Source organism: Phallusia mammillata, chromosome 7 (genome assembly GCF_965637545.1).
Source record: "Phallusia mammillata chromosome 7, kaPhaMamm4.hap1.1, whole genome shotgun sequence".
Lineage (NCBI taxonomy): Eukaryota > Metazoa > Chordata > Ascidiacea > Phlebobranchia > Ascidiidae > Phallusia > Phallusia mammillata.
The window spans coordinates 3106773-3128383 of record NC_137258.1 but is presented as its reverse complement, the minus strand read 5'-3'; the positions used below and the strand labels follow the sequence as shown (position 1 = coordinate 3128383).

Sequence of the window (21611 nt, the reverse complement as noted above, 5' to 3'; positions counted from 1 at the left end):
TGCAACTGCTCGCAAAACAAATGAAAGTTTTGTAGATATGAAAACAAAACATACCAATAATATGCTTGCTTGGATTTTTATTTGATTAAAACTTCCAGAGGGCAAACTAAAACCACGTTTAACGAATAACTAACACAAGAAACAACAAAATCACTTGTGCTTGATCAATTTACTTTTAAACCGTTCAAATTCCTTGAGCCAATTGGCTGATTATTATTTACGTTTCTTAAACAAAAACCATAAAATCCTAAACATTAAACAAAATACATAAAACTTATGCATAGTATGAAAAAATCACAGTGATGCTATTTTTTTATTTTCTCACACTTTTTATTTGTGAATTCATATTCGCCTTTTCAAATATACAGAAATAGCATTAATTTCTTCCTTTAACATTGGGTTTGAACAAATCTTGGCCTCAACCCCATCATTATTCTGCGAGAGAAAAATCAAACACTCAAATTGTACATCAGATTTTTGTTGCGAATTTGCTTCAGAAGTTGTATCTTGACGCTGCACACATTTTCTTTCCGCATCACATAAACGTTTGCTGGTCAGTTTAAACGTTTCCAATCGTCTTTTCCTACGGTTGTGCATCCATTCTGACTTACTTGTCATAAATTTAAACAATACATGACCAACATGTTCCGTTTCAAAGCTAATACCCAGTTCTGCAAGGATTTCTGAAACAGCGTTTTCACAATCTTCTAAAGTAGAACTTTTACAGCGAAAAGTCAGTGGCTTATCAGTTTTTTGGGACTTGGCAAGTTGAAACTGTGACTTTGGGATTTTATCAATGTCCAAAGTGTCGATGAAAGACCACGCAACCGCCCAGCGCATAGTTTTGCCCTGACAGAACTCAGTACTTGTTAAAGCAGAAACGCCGCTGGTTTTTAACTTGAGTTTGAAACTGGTAAAGCTTAACTTTTTACCAAACATAATTGTGAACCACTTTATCCGACCCTTTACTTTTGTACTGTCACGCAATAGTCTTTCGGCAAAAGCCAGGTCTCCGCCTTGTTCAAATATCATTTCTTTTCCGTCGCCAGAACACGAAGAATTAGCGCTCGGACGCTGCCAACCCTTTTCTGCGTCGTCTTTTGAATTAAAAAATGGCGGGTTGCACATACAAACGTCGACCTCATCAGTGTCACCTAGCGGCGAGAAAAGATTATCACTTTCCAGCACTTGATGCAACAAAACCCTTTCCGACAGTCCATTTGTTGTCACGTTTCTCTGAGCGTATTCGAAGTTTTTTGCGTCGATTTCGCTCGCTATAAACGTCCAGTTGTCATTGAGTTTGACTCCAAGCAAAGGATAAATGCACGAACTGCCGCAACCAATATCAAACACAACATACCTGTTTTGAGTGGGAAGGCATTGCAACAGATCTTGTAGCCATAAAATGTAGTTTAACCTCGATGGAACAGTAGGAGCTAGTCTGTCAGATGGTAGTTCGATATTCAAGTTGAAGTCGTTTCTCAAAAGACACTTTGACAATTCTCTAACTGCATTGGGGTTTCGAAAATTAACAAAGGGTTTCTTGGTCCTTTTAGAGTGCTGAACATGTTTACGGAAGTTGGGAAAACATTCAGCAAGTTTTTCAAAGTCTGGAGGTTCATGTTTGTATCTATTTTTTGGATGCATAAACTGATTAAAAGCCATCTAAAATATAAGGAAAAGTCAAGTGATAGTATGAACATTTACAAAATGAAGGAAAGTATGAACATTGCAAAATGCAAAAAAATCAATTTAAATGAACCCAAATTTCAAAATCTACTTTTAAAGATTTGTGTGCTAAGAATGCCACATACACATGCACTACATAAATTGAGTAGTTTTAGTTGGGTTATATAAAGATTCGTTAGAAAAGATACATTATTCCTGCTCATCAGTTTCAAAATCTTTTACTTGAACTTCCAAATCTTCACCATACTGCAGCGCCATGTCAATATTTTGCAGAACAATGTTAATAGAGTCTTCATCACTTTGATCAAATGCCAAAAACCTTACCATGGAGTAGTCATCAATTAGCTGGCAAATCATTTCAGTCAGTTTATTGTACTTTGCACTGTGGTGGTTCATGGTTTCAGCCATAGACAACATGTCTGGATCGAGATATTCCTTTATCTTTTTTTTGGACTTCTTAGGAAGCAGATCTATTTTAGTCATGATGCTTATGTGTGGAATTTCCAGGTTTATCATGCAGGAAAGCGAAGATAAGACACCGGACACAAATTTACTTGATTCCCCTAAAAACTGAGAATCAACAAGAAAAACTCCACACACACGAAAATCCCATGACTGAAGGGCTTCTGTCAGTTGCCTCATTACAGGAAGATGGTTATAAAGTTCAATTTGTCCAGGGCAGTCAAATATAAAATAATCATCTTCCCCGGCTTCAAGATTTTCCTGAAGCCACGCCAGATTTTTTATTACATACTCCATACAAAATATAAGTCCACCGTTGGGTCCAAAATGTAGTTCATGGTCTTCCATCACATCATCAAGTTGTATAAGGTCCCTTACATCTGCTGTAACTGGGTATTTGAAATCTTCTGCAGCAGGGTCAAGATTAACTATGTAGCATCGTCGGTTCAGTGCTTTGAAGTGTTCAGCCATTGTTGCACAGTAAGTACTTTTGCCTGATCCAGCAGGGCCCATAATAATTTGGGCATATTTTGACATATTGTTATTTTTTTAATTTAAATGCATAACTAGGTTAAAATACTTTTATTGTAATATTTAATCCATACAAAACACATTATTGATGACCTAAAACAAGAAAAATGTATGTAGGTGATTTTTATTGTAACAAAATTTTGGATATAAAAACTCATACATTTTCTCTTGATTTATTTACCAATACAAAAATCTTGGAAAATAACATCAAGAATTTGTTCTGCATCAACTTTACCCGATATTTTTCCAAGTTCATGCAAAGCCATTCGCATATATTCAGCCGCAATAACAATATCTAAATCAAAGTTATCAATAGCTTGTTGGAGGAATTGGGCACAATCAGCTAGATGCTTTCTATGCCGTTGTTGTGTTATGCTGGGTATGCTACCAATAGAAGTAGCTCCACACAAATCCTTAATACATGTTGAAAAATGTTTTAAAAAACTGCTCATGCCATCCATGTTTTTGCATGATACATAAAAAGTATTGTCTGAGTTTTCCTGTGCAGTGTCCATATTCAAGTCTATTTTGTTTACAACATATAAAAGCTGCTTTCCATAAAAGTCTTTTAATAGTCCCAGCTCTTTCGCTTGTTTTTCAATCAGTTGACCAACATCCTTGCTGGATGATTTCAAGGAGTCCGCACAGAGAAGAAACACTATTAAGTCAGCTTCTTTAATCTTTTTGAACGCCCTTGAAACACCTTCTTTTTCAATTATATCCTCACTTTGTCGTAGACCAGCTGTGTCACTCATTAACACTGGAAAGCCATCAATATCTAATGCAGTTTCAATCACATCTCTTGTTGTACCAGCGATTGGCGAAACAATAGCAGCCTGCCTTTGTGTTATTAAATTCAGCAAAGTGCTTTTTCCAACATTTGGTAGTCCAGCAATACAAACCCTTACTCCGTTTCGAAGTCTTTCGCCTCTATGAGAATCTTGTAAATGGGTTTCAATTTTTAGTTGCACATCTTTCACTTCAGTCACAACATTGGTTAAGACCTGGTCACCTAAATGCTGGTCTTCACCGAAGTCTATGAATGCTTCGCAGTGAGCCATGCTTTTTAGTATTTGTTTTGTCCAAGTTTGATACAAAGAACTTAATGAGCCTTCCATTTGGTGAACAGCCTGTCGCCGCTGTCCTTCAGTTTCAGCGTGTATTAGATCACCAAGGCCTTCTACCTCCGTCAAATCAAGTTTATCATTCAGAAATGCACGCTTAGTAAAGTCACCTGCCTCTGCTGGTCGCAGCCCTTCTATTGACGATAATGCATCAAGAACTGAAGCAATAACGGCTGGACCTCCATGAACTTGAAATTCGCACATATCTTCACCTGTAAAACTACTAGGAGCAGCAAACCAGAAAACAACTGCTCTATCTAGCATGCTGTTGGACTTGGGGTGCCATAGGCGTGAAACAAAAACTCGTTTTGCATTAGGAAGTTTCTTCTTTTTTGTGATTGCGGACATGGCTTGTTTTGTTTTCTCCCCAGAAACTCTAATAACAGCCACGCCACATTTCCCAAAACCCGAGGAGTGAGCAAAAATTGTTCCCAGTTGTGTTGCAGTATAGTTTCTTATAATTCCCCTGTAAGGTGGAGCTCTCTTTTTTAGGCCTATAATTCCAGTACAACTGCATGATTTTTGTAACGTCAACGCATTGGACAGTAGACGAACGCAGCAATTCATTTTACCAATTACCAGTTGTCGAATATACCACTATATATTACAGTATTACACTAGTAAAAATATACAGTAGCCTACACAGCACCGTTACGATTCACGGTTTTTCCTCACAATTGCTTGATATTGGAATTAACCATCTCCCATGATGGTTCGTCGTGTGTTTTTCTTTCTTACTTCCAGAATATTTTTGTAAACAAAACGAAAACATTAACATGTGCGTTTAGATTAGTGGATTTAACGTTACGCTCATCCGGAGTAGTTTATTTTTTGTCTGCAGATGGTTTCCATGTTTTGCAAATACGAAAATCTAAACTTCCAGAAAAACACTTATTTAACAAATCTTTGTTTGTAATTTTTGTGCCCTTCGTTTTATAAGTAACGCAGTGTAACGGTGTAACAAGGAAAAGAGTTTAGGTGCAAAGACATGTACTGCGTGATATAAGAGGAAAAATCATTAACTTTGCGTTCTGTGGAGTTTTAAACGTTTTCAAAGATAAAGGCGCTATAAGCAAAGAACTCCACGCCCTTCGTAGTGTTCTTGCTACAAGCGACGATGCAAGAATTTCTCTTGACCTACCTTTTAGGAAGAAGTTAAAAAGTAAACAAAGTTGAAAAGGGAGATTTTTTTCGTTGAAGTGTAAGGTCAACATTTAAGCACAACGTCAACAGTGCTTGTCAATTTAAGCATGTGTAGTTGAAATAACTAGTAACAACAGGAGTTTCTGCAATTTCGCGAAAAAAAATGGCAATCTTAAAATTAAACTTAAATAACCAATAGGTCGCGAAAATATGACAACTTAAAACAACCGCAAACTGGACGTAGAAAAAACACGCGCCGAAAGCAAACAACCTCATGTAATCTACGGATTACACATGAAAAAACCCTTCGAAACAACGTGCTTTCAGCTTTCAACTCGTGAACGACCAAATAAATAACCATACGACGTAAATTCGATGATTATAGAGCGCGGCGTCCGCCCATGCTTCCGGCTATCTCTTACACAATTCCAATTCCATTATTTCGTCACAACCACACACTTTGATTGCACTGCAAATATAATGTGTCGTCGTTACTAATGCATCGCTGTCAAATGGAACAAGCTTTCGGTAATTTCTAGGGAGGAACTTCAAAACATATTATGCGTGGGCTTTAAGCTGCTATAACTGCTATATTTTACGTGCCAACAAAATTGTTAACGTTGTGAAAATGATATTAGACATAAGTGCTTCATGGAAAATAAGTACATGTTTGTCACTTTTAGTTGGAAAGTCACAATAATATTTCAAGGTAGGCCTACAGGTGGTTTAATGAACTATGCACAACCAATACTGTCTTAATTTACATTGAAATAGATTAATTTTATCCCCTTTGTTGGTGTGACATGCATTCAAAAACGAAGAAAAAAGTTTAAACCCATTTTATTAAAACAACAAACGCCCATACCATTAACTTAACAGCACGATACACTTTACGTAGTTTGAATTTTTTGCGCACGTGTCAAATGGGGAACCACTGGCAATAAGTTTTCGTCAAATGTCAAAGGTCTTATGTTCACGTTTTACGTGAGGCGGACTGCTTAAAATAAACAACAGGGTGGTTTATTTCCACGCCAGGCCCCACATATGGTATCGTCTGACGCTCACACATTAATGTTACTCATACGTACGTTTACAGTGATATATAACGGCAATTACAAATTCCCATAAAAAAGGGCACTAAAGGCAGAGTATTAACACGCATAACACATCGCTCATCGTTACTACTAACAACTCCGACTGTTCGGGGTGGGGCACGCGCTCTGTGTCTTGTTAGAAGGCGCGATCTACGATGTACGGTCGTAAACATCATTTAAACGTCATAATGCCAGTCGCGTGTTTCGCGTTCTCGAATTATTTTCCCGCGTGCTTGTCAGTGCCTCGCGTAATCAGTAGAGACGTCTCGGTGTGGAAAAAGCGTTCTCGACACCTGTGTTCGTGAAATTGTGTCGGTTTAATCAATCACAGTATTATGAAGGCACCGGTTGGGGGTTTTAGTACAGATTTTCCTAATTAAAACAGTTAATTTAAAAGTATTAGCAGTCAGTGACCTTGGCAGATTTAGTGTGTGGCATCGAAAGAAAGAAAATACTATTGTTAGAATGTTTTTTTCGCTTTTCTGCCCAACTGTGGTGACAAGTACATGCTAGTGTACCGTAAAATTTTGGTTATCACTTGTTAAAAGTAATTGAGATTAGTATTTTCCTGGCAAAACGGCAATGTTTAAACTAGCGTAAGAGGTTTATATGCGACAAATGTAAGAAAACACGAAAAAGCCGCAAGATTGTTTTTAGCCACATTTTTTCTGTAGGTAGAGATAACGATACGATAAAAATATCTTAGTAAATTCTTGCGACAAAGTAAGTCGGTCGCCAGAATACATCACGTTTTCGACAAACCCAGCAAATACGCAGTAGTTTTGATGGCAAGGTAGAAACGTTGGGCTACCCATTTGACTCCAGTAACTAAAAAACATAAGTGACAGTTATGGTTTCTTCAATCCAAAGCAGATGTTTTCAAAAACGCGCAATAAGGAGCTATGCAATCAATGCATTTTTCGTTGCATTCTCGTGCTCATTTTGCCATAGTCATAAAAAATATTCTCGCTTGTAATCTTGTATTTTAATGTTGCATTTTTAATGTTTACAATTTTAATGTTTTTAATTCTCGCTCATTATCTTGTATTTTAATGAGTCCTCAGCCTGACAATGAACTCGATAAAAAGTGTCTATTTCATATTATTCAGCTTAGAACTTGACATGTAAATTAAGCATTACGGGTATTGTACGAAATATTTTCTTTAGTAAGCAGTTAGTTGATAATGTATCTGTCCTAAACCTATTTTCTCTTCTTGAAGGTAATAGGGGCTTGCGACCAAAAGAAAGCTAGTTTGTAGCAAGGACTGGTTGGCAATAAACTGCTTTGCCATTAACCGCTAGTTTCATTATTAACATACAGTTGCACAAAAAGAATGATGCACCTGCTTAAATTTGTTGTGCTGGTTTTCTTGGCCGAAAATGTATTTGCACAAAACGGATCATCAGGTAACATGCTAATAGTTTATGTTGTTTGTCGCGTGTGAACAGCTGGGTTTCAAATTTCCGATTTGTGTTTAAAACTGTATATACCACATGTTGTATTTGAACTGTTAACTGTCCCACATAAATTGCAGTTTAGTAAGGTTGACGTTCTTAACTTTTAACCTTTAAGAAACACTCTGACATCCTGACCTTTTGACCGCGCAAACATTCCTTACAGTTAAAAGGCAGCGGTTGGTGTTCTTTACCGCCCAACACAGCTGTGGTAGTGTAACCTCTTATCTAAAACTTCTAATTATATGTGCAGCAGTTGCACTGTGTCGGTTTGGGCCATGAATTAAAACACTGTAGGTTAAAGAACGAAATTGCTGCGATCCCTTTGGAATGTTTGTATTTCCGACTTTTAACCTAAGAATAAAACCTGTTTTTTAACCTGTTTTGTTCTGCACCGCAGTTTATTCAATATTTTTGTTATTCTTAGTTAAAATGGAAAACATATGTCAAATAAACTCATCTTAAAGTCATATCCAGTGTTCAGCTTGAGAAAACTTTTCGTTATCCTCGATAATTGTCGTCTAAATGTCCTTGATGGTACAAAATTTTACATGTCCTATTAAAACTCTTTGAAGCTGATACCACGTGATTTGTTTGTAACTGGTAATTGTGACGTAACAGGAAGGGCGCGCCAAAAGGTAAATCAAACATCAGCAACATGGGCGTGATTGTCACGGAAATAAGGTTGGGGTTGATTTGCCCCAAATTAAATCCGGCTTAACCGCGAACGCGAAGTAACAATTTCGGCATAGGTTACGGGATTTTACTGCAATTTGCGAATGTTCTTAATCTGCACGACTCAATTTGCCATAAATTGCCTTGAACATTTTGAAATTGTGAGTTTTGCACGTATTCTAACATTTGAACAAAATACGCGTATGATTGACCTTGTTGTATTCTTCATTAGAAAAATACAGTTTGTAAAACTTCACAACATTATAACATGGACCAGTACATTTTTTCTGTACAAACTCAAAGTGCTGTTTCTATACCAACACAAAGTTCATTTCCAGCAATGCAAATCAATTTGCAGACTGTTATAATGTTAATTAGTTTAGTAAGCTGGTTTTAAAACCATTTTTGTGCTTGATGTTATTTGTTTCACTTTAAAAATTAATGCAGTTGATAAATAAGTCATATTGCGCTTGTGAAACTAACGGCTGTGGGCAGTTGGGCCTGCAATAATTCCTGTGTGACCAATGATAACCACTCAGACAACTTATTATTTTTGTTTGTAAAGATCTGTAACACAAAGATGACGGAACCTCGTAGTTTTTGAATCACAAAATTTACTCCACAACGAATGCACTTTGCAATAGAATGTGTTAACTATCAATCTCAAAGAATTTGCTCGTTGATAATAATTATTATAATCAATATATGAACGTAGTAGAACATAACGTTTGTTTTCTAAACTTAAATGACAGGCGAAATATGGCATATGTGCTTTTCCTTGTTCATCCCTGGTCTTGTGTGAAATAAACACTTAATATGACAATTTTTGCATTACAGTGCCTTCATGCCGTTGTCAAGTTGCAGCATATGGACGTACAAGATGTACACGGGCCCCAGCCAATGTCACGCCACAAGCTTGTGCTGCACTTGGATGCTGTTACGACCCAACGATACGTCGGTTAATGTTTTTCTCCGTCGCACCAAAATGCTTTGCACCAACAGGTCGGTAGGCTAGCTGCTGTAAATAACTGTTATCCAATTTTTTCTCAGTAGTTTAATTTTTAATATTTTACGACTACAATTTTAAGAATGTATGGATTTTTAAATAATACCGAGTAAATTGAAGTGTGCTAACTGTAAGAAAGCTATATACATGGATCAGTAAAAACGTGCTGTTTAGTGACGTAACCACAATCTTTGTGATACTGAATTAAACTTCGGCAATGATGTGTTTCACCAAACACAAACGAAAACTGTAGTGCGTTTAGTTGATTTGTTACAGCACAGTTCACATAAGACTACTCTAAATCAAAAATACGGAATGTTTGCAATATTAAAACTTAAATGTTAACGGTTCGGGTTAATAGAGTTGGGATAAGGGTTTGTAATAACAAAAAGATTATAATTCAATCTTAAATACCCCTATGTTAGAACACCCCCCAACAATGTAAAAGGAAAAAATAGATGAAGTGATGTGGTTTGGATAGAAGAGGGCATAATGTATATATTTGAAGTCTGGACATTGCACGAATTCGCGTTTCATTGCAATAAATTCCGTGAATTGCATGGTTTGAATAGTAGATTGCGTATTTCAGAAAAGCCTCATGCGATTGCCTTTGAGGGAAAGTGTTGTTGTGTGACGACTCACTGTGTAATATTCCAATACTACGAACAAAACAATTTCGGTCGACTCCAACCATCACGAGTTCTTTTAGGGTATAACCTATAATACATGCCTGTGTTTGTTAACCAAGGGCCCGATTCTCGCGAACTAAACCTTTTGGTGACATACAAGGACTTTGTAATCTGGATTAACCAGGAAAGGGGTCTAGATTTTAAGAACTGATTATATTGAGACGCCAAGAAACCCGATGCTAATGCGGTAGACCCAAACGTACCTTAAATGATAACGTAAGGACGATTTTACTATAGAGGATCATGGCTTGACTCATGTTTCGTCTTAACTTCTTGAATTGTTTTTTTTTGTGGCTGTTAGTTAAACTTACAGTTGGTTTAGTAATATGGCTAAGGCTATTATGTACGATAAGGCTATTAACCGATTTCAAACATTTTTTTTATTTTACAGCCAAACATAAGTAACATAATTAGATCGCGGGTCGAACCGTTATGTAACACAAGTAAATTTTACTTCGTACCGAACCAGTCACACATTAGACTAATAGCTACCAACAAAAATCGAAATTGAATATATAGCCGTATTACTATTATCAGGGGCTAGAAAATAGCACCGAACATATTATATTACTAAAAAAAGCACTGAAATGGTTTAACCGGGTCTCTACGGGCCGCAGAGCCTTTATTCAATGGGTCGCCCACGACGCCCATGTTGCAGAGTATTGTGCAAGTAAGCTGTAAATTGCATAGAAAAGCATACTCGTTTCCGAGATCTGCCCTGAGGCGTTCGCGCTTACCAACATAACGGCACATTCATCACGTACAAGAAACTATCACGTTTGTTCACAAATGCAACATTGTCCGTGCTTCCTCCTTGCACATGCGACCCTGTGCTGCTGGCTAGAGAATCAGTTAACATAAGCTGATGTCGTGGGTTCGAATCTCACCGGAGGCTAGATATTTCTCTAACTTAAAACTTTCTATTTTTTGTTTTTCAAAGGTGTCTGCGCACCAGCGAAATGCGACATTGAACCAACGCAGCGAGTTTACTGCGACAGCTTGTACAGATACGCTTGCGAGCGAGCTGGTTGTTGCTATGACAACAGATATTCCCCGCAGTGCTACAGATCCAAATGTAACAACTATTTCGTTTTTCCGCAGTGGTTTATGGTTTGGAGTTGCCAACAAATTTAAGGATGTAGTCTATTTTGTTTGTTTTTTACTTTTATGCTTGACGTCAATTTTGTGACTAAATTCCCAAGATCGTTCACCCACAAAAAAAACTAACTTCCCTGTGTGCATACCTTATAAATTAAAGTGTTGCAGTAGCGCGTTCAACCTTGTACCCCCTCACAACGTTCCTACTTCAAGCAGTTACTTCCTACCTACAGACGCGTCTTTATACTTTTTTTAACTATATTAAATAAACTCAACCAAACTCCACTTACACTGATGAAGTCATATACTTTAATATTTAAAAATATCATCTATTGTAAAACCAAACTATAACGAGTAGGCTAGCTGTTTGTAATGGCTCTTTCAGCAGTTTTTAAACGATGTTTCGAAGTCCCATACAAACTTTAACATCTTGTAGTCATGCTACCTACTATGCCATAATCATGCCAATATGTCAGACATAAGATTATATTGACAACTTTTTGTTTGAAGCTCAAGTTTCTATTCCTGCTGGCGAGCAACCGTCACTACTGTTACCAACAGCGACTGTCATAGGAAGACTACAGGTATATTACTGGGCCACTTGGGGTCCATGGTCAGCCTGTTCTCTAACTTGCACAGTTGGAAGTAGAGTGAGGCAACGTCAATGTTTACGAGAAGGTAAGAACATCGCGAAGTTACAATGTTGTTATTTCTATGATTGGTAGAATAACTTAGGTTCTATTCGAATAAGCCGCTTACTATGACCACTCGAGTGTATTTTTTTCTCTTGACAGTTGAATTAAGTTATAGAAAAGACTCACCAATTGTTTTAACTGGGCCGAGCCGAAGAAATATCTAAGGAGTCGATAGTTATTTTTGAAAAATAATGTTTTTATGACGAAAGTTCTTTTTTTACGCGTTTTTTTGTGTGCAGCACGCGCACGGTGTGAACCAAAACGTATTATTTTAATTTGAAAGAATAAAGCATTTTAGCTGTTACTCTACCTGTTGCGTTTGCAATATTATCGTGTACTCGTTTCTGTATATAACATCGTGTTTCTTCGGACGGCTACCCAGAAGTTGCCTAACAAGCCAAGGTAATTTTTATCTTTAACAAGATACCATATGTGCCTAAGAAAATATTGCAACCGCACTTACATTCCACGCAAAGTCCCAAATGTTTAGTTGCACAGAATGCGTGCTGTCCTATCCAACGCAAACAATATATTTAAACGCTAAACAATTTGGACTGAACCAGAGCTTTTTTCTAGGTCTTCCCGCCTCACCCAGGTTCTGCGGACAGAACTTTGCCACCGAGTCTGAGCGATGCAACTTAGAGTTATGTCGCGGTTGGGGTAATTGGTTTAGGGTTGGATCATGCTCTGTGACTTGTGGGGGTGAAGGAACGCTTAATATCGTCAGGTAATCATTTGTAAAGGGTGTGTACAGAACTAAATCACAACATATTTATAACATTTCAATCCAAGCGATTTTTTTATGGTATGTAAGATAAGACATCGCGTAAATAAATTCTTAGAAAATCGGCTTGTTTTAATGTAAGCCTAGAGTATTCGCTGCTGTTTATTTTACTTCTCAATGAATTCACGGTTAGGTTTACAAATTATACCAACGCATATAGCACCATAACAATCTCCAAGACAACAATAGCTGCACGTGGTTTTAGAGACAGAAAACAATCACTTTTTCTAAATATGGCAATCCAATCCCATTTAGTTCATCCATCACGAACACACTTAAAAAAACCGAATTGTTATTACAGACGTTGCATCGGCGGTGGCTCATCAGGTAACGAATCCTGTAGCTCAAGGAAATTAAAATGCACAAACAACCGACCCTGTCCACAACAGATAGAGGTGGCCACTTGGGGTCCATGGGAACCCTGGTCAGTCTGTTCAGCCAACTGCTCACCGGGAATCACACAAAGGTTTGGATTGATACTGTGTTTTGCTGTAAAAAACTGTAAAGCAGATAAATATTAGTCCTGACCGCATGGTACACATGCATGTATACACGTACTTTCAGCAACGGCTTAAAGCAGTGGCTTTTGATTGTAGCTCTTAAGGAGCAAATTTGGCTCAGTCATTCTCCTATGACTTTGTCCCGGCTTTCAAAAGCCTTGACACTTTTACTGATAAAGAACAGCCGACAGCTATGGCAAATACAATATTTGAAAACCTTTTAAAAGCCGAAGTCAATATAAAGTGTTGCATTAAATTCTTTTTTATACTTTCGCTGTGTTCTGGCGGTTTACTCTTGACTTTTTTGTTATGCCCTTTTTGTAGACATGCATTTTTAAATTTAGATTAACACTAACAAAGGTTTATTGCAGCCTCAAAGCTGTAGGCTGATTGTGTGACCGAATTTAGATCCAAAAATACCTTCTTTGCAGAACAAGAGCTTGTCTGCGAAGCGACGTGGAAGTGAATGTGAACCAGTGTACGGGACAAGGCTTCTTCTTCGGTACCAGCCGCACGCTTGGAAGGGAGACAAGAAGATGCAACGCATATTTGTGTCTTTACTGGACCCCATTTTCGACCCCGACGCCTTGTCCAAACACTTGCGGTGTTGATGCGTTCCAAGTGTCGCGGAGACGTTGTTGGTTTGGAGGGAGTCCTGGAACCGAAGCCGAATTCGAGAGCTTTACAGAATGCTCTGTTTTGAGGCAAACATGTCCGCGAAACGCTTGCCCGACCACACCGCAAGTTGTACCCGTAACTCCGAGATTTTTCATTCCTTCATCTGTTCCATCGACAACCGCGCAAGCACCAACAACGACCACACCCACAACCACACAGACAACAACTACACAAACAACAACAGAAGCAACGACAACACCTACAACAATACAGCCAACAACCACACAAACAACATCTACACAGCCAACAACCACACAAACAACATCTACACAGCCAACAACCACACAAACAACATCTACACAGCCAACAACCACACAAACAACATCTACACAGCCAACAACCACACAAGCAACATCTACACAGCCAACAACCACACAAACAACATCTACACAGCCAACAACCACACAAACAACATCTACACAACCAACAACCACACAAACAACAACTACAAAGCTAACTACCACACAGGTAACAACAACTTCTACCACTACACAAACAACACCACAGACATCAACACCTACTACCCAGCCAGCAACTACGCAGACAACAACACCTACTACGCAGACAACGACTACAGTTTCGACCACACAAGCAACAACAACTGCAGTCCCAACTACAACAACAAATCCCACAACAACAATTATTCCGAGGACCACAACCGAAATGACGCCACCAGCCGTGACATCATCACAAATCTACTCCTCGTGGAGTCAGTGGTCACCTTGTTCCCGTTCGTGTGGTCCTGGATTGGAATTGAGGTTTAAAAGTTGTTACGACGGGTAAGCAATAAGACTTGAAACAATCGCATCTGATTTTATTGTCTAATTGTATTGGCAAAGAAACGATTCTTTCTAAAAACATAAAAAGACTTTTTATGCAGATGACAAACATTAGTGAAGGCTTAAACGCATTTATGCCTGTTTCGAACACTTGTTTATAACCTTCACAGCATTTTTTATATGCGACTGTCATCCGTTATACAGCGAGGTTCTTCGTATATAACCCCTTAAGAACATCAAGTTCAATTTCGTTTACCCACTTTTCAAAAAAACTGGAATTGCCAACTATGACGTCACAAAACGACACGACACTGGCTTACAGACTATGACAATGTGTTCCAAAACTCTTTGAAAAGAATTTCGTAAACTTGGTCCGTTTTTGCTAGGAATGGCCAAGACGTGAGTCACAACGCACCTGAGTGTGACATGGGAAGTGCAAGACAACAGCGTCGTTGCAATACCGACCTATGTCCCATGTGGTCGAGCTGGGGTCCAACGTTTTGCCTGGAGGACTGCGAAATTGTAAACAACAAACTGAAAACTTCCACAAGAGAACTTACGAGAGTTTGTAAAACTGCGGTTACTAATAAAGGTAATCGAACTATCTTATTATTAATTGTTCAAAGTTTCTAAAACATACTTTGCATTGATATTTGTTTCAGCTGACTTATGTTGTTGAAAGTTTTAGCCACGTTTTGTCATGAATAAAAAGTATTTTTTCAAAAACATTTAACCTTGTGATAAAATAGCTATGCCTTTTGACATATTTTGGGGGTTTTATGCATTACGTCGTTGGTGTTAGTCCCTACTTAGGCACAGCAAGTATAACATAAGACCCAACAAGTCATCATGAATATATATTTTTTTGAATGCCAATAAAAACGTGTCAGTAAATTCTGGTAACTTTGTAGAATCAATGGCCACATCATCGAAAAACAGGATGATTTATAAAGAAAATTTGCTACTTTTTACAGGTGATACAAAATGCTACAAAAAGTCTCTGAACTGCTCTTCGTTCTGTCCCGTACCCACAGTGACGTCAGAATGGGCCGATTGGGGGCAGTGGTCTGCCTGTTCAGAATCATGCAGTACCGGAAGTCGATCAAGATCTAGAATATGCCCAGTGACGTCACAATGCACTGGAGCCGCCACTGAGCGAGAGGATTGTAATGTTGATTATTGCAAGGTAAATGCGGGAATCTTAAGTGGGTTTAATGGCTCTATTTGCTTCTTTTTTCCGTTTTAGACTGTTTGACCAAATCCCTTTGCCTTAAGGCTTAAAACAGTGGTAAAATCATATTGGGCTTCTGTATTCTTTTAATACATATGCCATTTGATGTCAACTTAGTAACAGCAGTTTGCGTAACTTCTTTTTGCAACGTTTTGTGTAATTGAACACTAGTCGTGTTTTATCATTGCGATATGTGTATTCAAGTCAGTGGTTATTAATAACTAAAGTTTTCGGGTTTTAATGTTTTTGTGTAAAGTTAAGTGTTAAGTTTTTGTTGTTATTGTTTGTAAAGCATCGAATCAAGCTCAAATTCGGTGACAAAATCCTTAATGTTTCTACTACTAGCAGAGTTTTTGAAACGTAGTTACCTTGTGTCTCGGCAGAGCTGGTCAGAATGGACGAATTCGACCTGTAGTAACCCCTGCGGCGGGGAGAAGATCCACCAGCGCAGTTGTCTTGACAACGGAACACTGGGAGACGAGAAGTGCCACAAACGCACTGAGGCGTGTAGCGATGACGCAGCATGCGTTAGTGATGACGCCATGGACTTTTTGTTCCTGGTCGATTCGACTGATTACGTGGATGATTGCAAAGAGTTAAAAAAAGACGGATTGGAAACACCAATTGGGCCAACTGGCATAGACAACGCGACTACACCGGTTTATTTCAAGATGAAGCAGTTTATGAAACAGTAAGAACTTATTTTTCTTTTCACAGGAAAAAATCTTTTTCGCAGGAAATTTATAGAAAGCTTACTCGGTTTGGATGAGCCTCTTTCAGACCCTGATTTTTTTAAGTACATATTTGTTTATGTTTTTGTGGTTAACTATAGGTCAACATGAACTATGTATGCTTAATTCCAGTAATAAATATGCTCAATGACGGTTTATTATGATAAACATATAAACACAAGCAAGGAATAAACTGTTTGTAAAACCCACAATACTGCTACTAACGCAATCTTTCTATTCAAGATTTGTAGAAGGATGGAACGCGCCAAAGTCACGTGTGGCAATTCAAATGATCAGCGGCGTTTGTAAAAGCAGAACTGAAGAGAACCTAAACTTGATGAGAAACTTTACCGACATTGGTGATAACTTCACAAGCGAGGTTCGTTAGTGGAGCATTGGAATGTTGTGTTCAGTTTCTGGACTTTTCAATCATTTACTGGTGTTATGTACAACGTAATGTCTTCAGGTTGATTCTTTACCTTATTTGTGTGGAAAATTTTGGTTGGACTGGGCTATTCGATGCACTACGAAGAACGTTCTACTGCCATCTAGGGGCGACCGACCGGATGTACCGACAGTAGTGGTAGCGCTTCTGAGCTACGTTCCTCCACAGTCACGACCAAGTAGTAAGTTGTATTTACTATGCACTTACAATGAAAGTGAAAAACATTTTTTGGCAGCGATTATATAGATGTGGTAATTGAAAATTATTTATCAAATTAATAGGCCGTTTAAACGCCTATCCTGTTATACTACTATTATTGGTAATGAATTGTTAGTACACAAGCCACTATAGCCTTGGCCCGATTTCAACCCTGCATCTCAGTCCAATGCGCCAGCCTCACCCTCTTATGTGAGTCCCTGCCACATAACGCTTTTAGTAACGGTATAGCTGCAGCGCGTTTATTATCTTTTCCACCAATTGTGCCCTTACCTTTGTCGCGCTTTATAACGTTCCAACGTTGCGCAGGTATTTCCGGCTTGGTGAATATTTAGGCGCAATTGTGCTGCTACGATTTGTATCACCGGCGAAATAAACTCAACTCAACTGTTTTACTTTTCTTTAAAGATTTTCTGTTGTCGGCTCTCTCGCAAGATCTTTCCAACCGGGGAGTCCCCGTGGTCACCGCCTCCGTCACGCCCCCTCAGGACATGTCTGCAGTTGGAAGGTCAAAGATCCGCCAGATGCTTCGAACCCTTTCCTGTCGCTTTGGGGCCGACTGTCCACTTCACATCGGTTCGATCTGGGACAATTCGAAGGGAAGTCCCTCAAGTAGAATCCGTGAAGCGCTCAGCCATTACACTTTTATATAAGTCGCTTGTTTTGTTTGTTTGTTTTTTTGCTTGCGCCTATTTTACTTTTTTGATTGTTTTTGTATCAAGTTCTACGGTATACATTTCTGTACCAAGCGTTATTTTGTGAAAATATATACAGATTGTGTGGGGCCAAAATATTATTTCACTTTTGTTATCATTTGACGGTTGGCATTTGACGGTATGTTTTCATACTCACGGGGTTAGAAGCCAGGACGAATTCTGATCAGTTTTTTATGTCTGCATATGGGTTATGTGCCCTGAAGCATTCGGTAGATACTTGCCTACGGTAAGTGATTTGTATGCAATAATTTAATCCCGATTTGACCTGGTGCCATACTGTGGATAATTGCTTATAAACGCTCGACTGTCGTATTGTGATATATCAGAGTTGTGAACGGGACAGAAGGTGGGGTTCGAACCCAAAAGTAAAAGCTCGAAAGCCCACCCCGGACCCTAAATTTGTTAAAATAAAGCCTTAATTACAGTAAATTACGTCACATAGTGGCCTAGAATGCCAGTCCCGAATCATGTCCGTTTTATTTAAACTGACGCCCGAATCCGATCCAGACCCGAAAATAAAATATGTTTACATATAAATAAAAAATATAAATAAAATAAAATATACGTACACACTAAAAATATGTTTAAAATAAACTACACAAGCTGTTATTTTCAACCAGTAAAAATAAGTAGTCTAGAATAATTTTTTTTGAGTTGTATTTTGTACAGATATTCTTGTAGCAAAAAAAATAAAGCCTTCACACTCATAAAACACTATGTTCGAATATGTAACGTTTATTCGCTTACTGAAATGGTTACTGCAAAACACCTGTAAGTTATTATTGGTTGCTGTTTTAAACTAAAGTGTGACTTTGGTAAGCCAAAAAAATGCGATAACTGAGAAGATTTTTTTTTATTTCTTGTCAGGAGCGTTCTAGACGAAAAAAGATAAAAAACTTTGTCATACTTTTAAAACATATCTTATTTGGCGTTACGTATGGGTGAAAGGGGGTCACCGTCATCCTTTACATATTACGCTTTTTGCCATTTTCTCAGAACGTTGGCATAAAAAATTGGCTCATAAAGTGTAGAAAAAAGATTGGTGCTGGATGTTAGTCATAATTCGCTATGTGATTTAGCAGAATCTGATTCTTCATCCTATTTACTGTCAGATCGTAATGTACTCCGTCAAAGCAATGAACATTTTTCCCGAGCTCTTGAAAGTCCAAAACTTCGATTCCACTCAATGAGCAATACAGTCTCATCTCCGCCTCAAATCGAGCAAGGTTTGCAGCCCCGTGTGAACGCAACAAATTCACAGGCTGCAGAAGGCTTGTACGCATTGGTAACATGAATTTAATTTCTGGCCAGCGCCTTGTATTTTTCGGTTTATTGGCGTAGTGGATTCGAATCAGTCGTGCAGCAGGCTCTAAGAAGCTCCCAGCGACATTTGTTGCTGAGTATCGCTCATGAAATCCAACGCTTACAAGCAGAAGGGTTCCAGTTTTACCTAAGGTTTCGTTCACCAGTTTGAGAAACTCGGCGGCGTACCGTTTGTTGTAGTAACGCTTTACTTGAGCGCGAAAAGTGATGTTTCGACCTCGGCAAAGATCTTTCCGGAATTTTAAGTCGTCAAAACTTTGCGAAAGCTGTCTGCAATAAAAACACGGAAAGCGTTGCTATACCACCTGAGGGCTTTTTTGTGGTCTATAATTATTAGAGTGTATGATATTGCCTTAACTTTTAATATCGCCCATATCCAATGCAATAAATCAAATAACTCTTGTTGTTTTCAAAAAACCAAATATTCGGTTCGGCCCAAACCTTTTGTGGTAGGTTCGGTGCATCACAAGTTTTAAGCCTTAAAAACGTTTTTGTTGTAATATACTTATGATTACGTGTGTAAAAATGGCAAACCACAACGATAACTTCGCTATTATTTTATTACCTGCAAACTTTCCAGCTGGTAAAAGCGGAATCCGAACACAGTCGTAATTCCTCTTGCGTCATATTGCTTCGCCACGCTCCAGTGATTTTGCGTCCAGTTAAAATCGTCAGCAAGGCTAAATACATTCCACGTGCGTAAGAATCTCCCACGTAATATATGTCGTCATAGGGCGACGCTTCGATGACGTCACATGCCTGATCACGTGTGTAGTTGTGCCACTGACATCTGACGTCATCGGGTTGCCATTGGCGTAAAGACGCATGGTGGTATTTTCTTGAATCGACACATCTAAACAACATAATGTTGTAATCATGTTCTTTTAGATAAATAGTGAAACACATTTGAAGTGCAGCGTGAAAACAGTCATTAGTCAAGTCAAGCTTTATAATGCATAAACAGCGTCGTAATTTTCCTTTAGTTTGGTTTTTAGATGTGGGCATTAAGTTGTTGCATGCAGACGTGTATTTAGTAGAACATATTAGTAAGTTTTTCGAATTCTCGATTTCACAATAAAATATTGTGAATGTAAAATGCTTTTGTTGTGTTGAAATGACCTAAATAATCTAGTCTCTAAAAAGCATACGAAAAATGAAAGCTAATATGCGACATAAAAAATTACCTTGGACAATCACAATATACTGATGACGATTTGACGCAGATTCCCCACTGTTTGTTGCTGCAGCATGGACGGAGACCGGTTGGGTCGCACCATTGAGCAAACTTACGGCTTGATCTTGTAACGCTGTGGGTTCTACATAAACACAATGTCACCTGATGTTTTTTAACTGACTATATACTACAATATATTGTAGTTTTGTGTTTTCCGCTGCATACGTTTCGTTTATATATTTAAGTCTATATGTGCTGTACAATACGCTGATACGAAGATAAAATGCTTTAATAATCTTCATCGGAACTGAATTGCAAATTTTGTATTATTTTAAATTTGAAAAAAACGGGTTCTTTTTTGAAAACGTTTTGCCGCCGAATTTCTGTTTTTTTTCCAGTGTTGAATACCGGAACGGAAAGGTAGGCCTATACGTTATTCGTTGATTGGAAATTATTATTTTTCGATCCGGTATCGATATTTTCGTTTAACTCCGGTCTAGAAGAAAAAATGGACTTTGCGATATTTCGGTCCTAACAAAACAATATCTCTTTTTGGTGTTCACAACTTTAAACGTTACAAAAAATAAGTTGCAACAACAATTACTATCGAGTGGTTATTACGTCACATGACATTTTACATATTAAAAAACACATAAATACCTCTTGAAACCACATCGATTGTTGCTTTTGAAGTTATTGGATGGAAAGCCGGCTCGAAACCAAAACTTGCGCATTTCACCGTCAAGTTTCGATTTTTGCGTCCGAATATAACTTCGTGTATTATCTACTGGGGATTCATCGGTTAATGAAACCCAAGCTCCCTTTGTAAGGTTTTGCAGCAAATTTTCGCATTTTGGCTTTAGAATATCTTCTATACCAGACTTGGTCGTTTTTGCGCTAAAAACCCCAGTCAAAAGCAGAAAACAAAGTCCAAGAGAACTAATCCAATTAGGAAACCTTATTCTGAAACCGTTCATGTTTTTCAAGCTAGACCAACGTAACATTTATTGGACGGTGGTGTCTTTTAAGAATTTACAGCCTACGCAAGATTTTTATTTTCCTTCGGGCGTTATTTTTGTCTAAAAATTTATCGGACTGTGTTACCGGCAACCGCTTAAATATGAACTATTTTCTCGACATACTTGGTTTATTTGTTCAATCAACAAACACCTAAATATTTTGCAAAACCTGCAAGGCTCAATACAATAAACACTCTTAACACAAATTCCTACTTATTCCGAAGCGAAAAAGAAAATATTACCTTATGGTAGGCCTATTTTGGATGTGACATGTTTGATAAATGTTCTATTTAAGTCAAATATTACAAACAATCTGCTTATAAAAGCTGCTACGATTTGTTTCACTGGACGAAA

At 38.1% G+C, this 21611-nt stretch overlaps 5 protein-coding genes across 5 annotated transcripts; 1 reads left to right on the top strand and 4 right to left on the bottom strand.

Annotated features, from left to right (window-relative positions):
- Nucleotides 1-60: 60 nt before the first annotated feature.
- LOC145237839 (RNA N(6)-adenosine-methyltransferase mettl16-like) lies at nucleotides 61-1665 on the bottom strand. The gene has a single exon (XM_080100829.1). The coding sequence runs from the start codon at nucleotides 1663-1665 to the stop codon at nucleotides 343-345; it is 1323 nt and encodes a 440-aa protein (XP_079956955.1). The 3' UTR covers nucleotides 61-342.
- LOC145237840 (GPN-loop GTPase 3-like) lies at nucleotides 1665-2776 on the bottom strand. Its single transcript, XM_080100830.1, has one exon. It carries the CDS (start codon nucleotides 2686-2688, stop codon nucleotides 1879-1881), a length of 810 nt encoding a protein of 269 aa, XP_079956956.1. The 5' UTR covers nucleotides 2689-2776; the 3' UTR covers nucleotides 1665-1878.
- LOC145237838 (5-taurinomethyluridine-[tRNA] synthase subunit GTPB3, mitochondrial-like) lies at nucleotides 2776-4611 on the bottom strand. The gene has a single exon (XM_080100828.1). The coding sequence runs from the start codon at nucleotides 4371-4373 to the stop codon at nucleotides 2856-2858; it is 1518 nt and encodes a 505-aa protein (XP_079956954.1). The 5' UTR covers nucleotides 4374-4611; the 3' UTR covers nucleotides 2776-2855.
- Nucleotides 4612-7237: 2626 nt separating this feature from the next.
- Nucleotides 7238-17821, top strand: LOC145237836 (uncharacterized). Its single transcript, XM_080100827.1, has 13 exons — nucleotides 7238-7450; nucleotides 9011-9175; nucleotides 10809-10943; nucleotides 11477-11644; nucleotides 12238-12388; nucleotides 12747-12911; nucleotides 13377-14402; nucleotides 14789-14994; nucleotides 15377-15588; nucleotides 16017-16324; nucleotides 16608-16743; nucleotides 16831-16990; nucleotides 17434-17821. Exons 1-13 carry the CDS (start codon nucleotides 7378-7380, stop codon nucleotides 17676-17678), a joined length of 3150 nt encoding a protein of 1049 aa, XP_079956953.1. The 5' UTR covers nucleotides 7238-7377; the 3' UTR covers nucleotides 17679-17821.
- A 685-nt stretch (nucleotides 17822-18506) lies between these two features.
- On the bottom strand, nucleotides 18507-21215 carry LOC145237702 (uncharacterized). The gene is made up of 4 exons (XM_080100668.1): nucleotides 20899-21215; nucleotides 20249-20380; nucleotides 19630-19917; nucleotides 18507-19334 (listed from the first exon to the last, which is right to left on the bottom strand). Exons 1-4 carry the CDS (start codon nucleotides 21213-21215, stop codon nucleotides 18794-18796), a joined length of 1278 nt encoding a protein of 425 aa, XP_079956794.1. The 3' UTR covers nucleotides 18507-18793.
- Nucleotides 21216-21611: the final 396 nt, after the last annotated feature.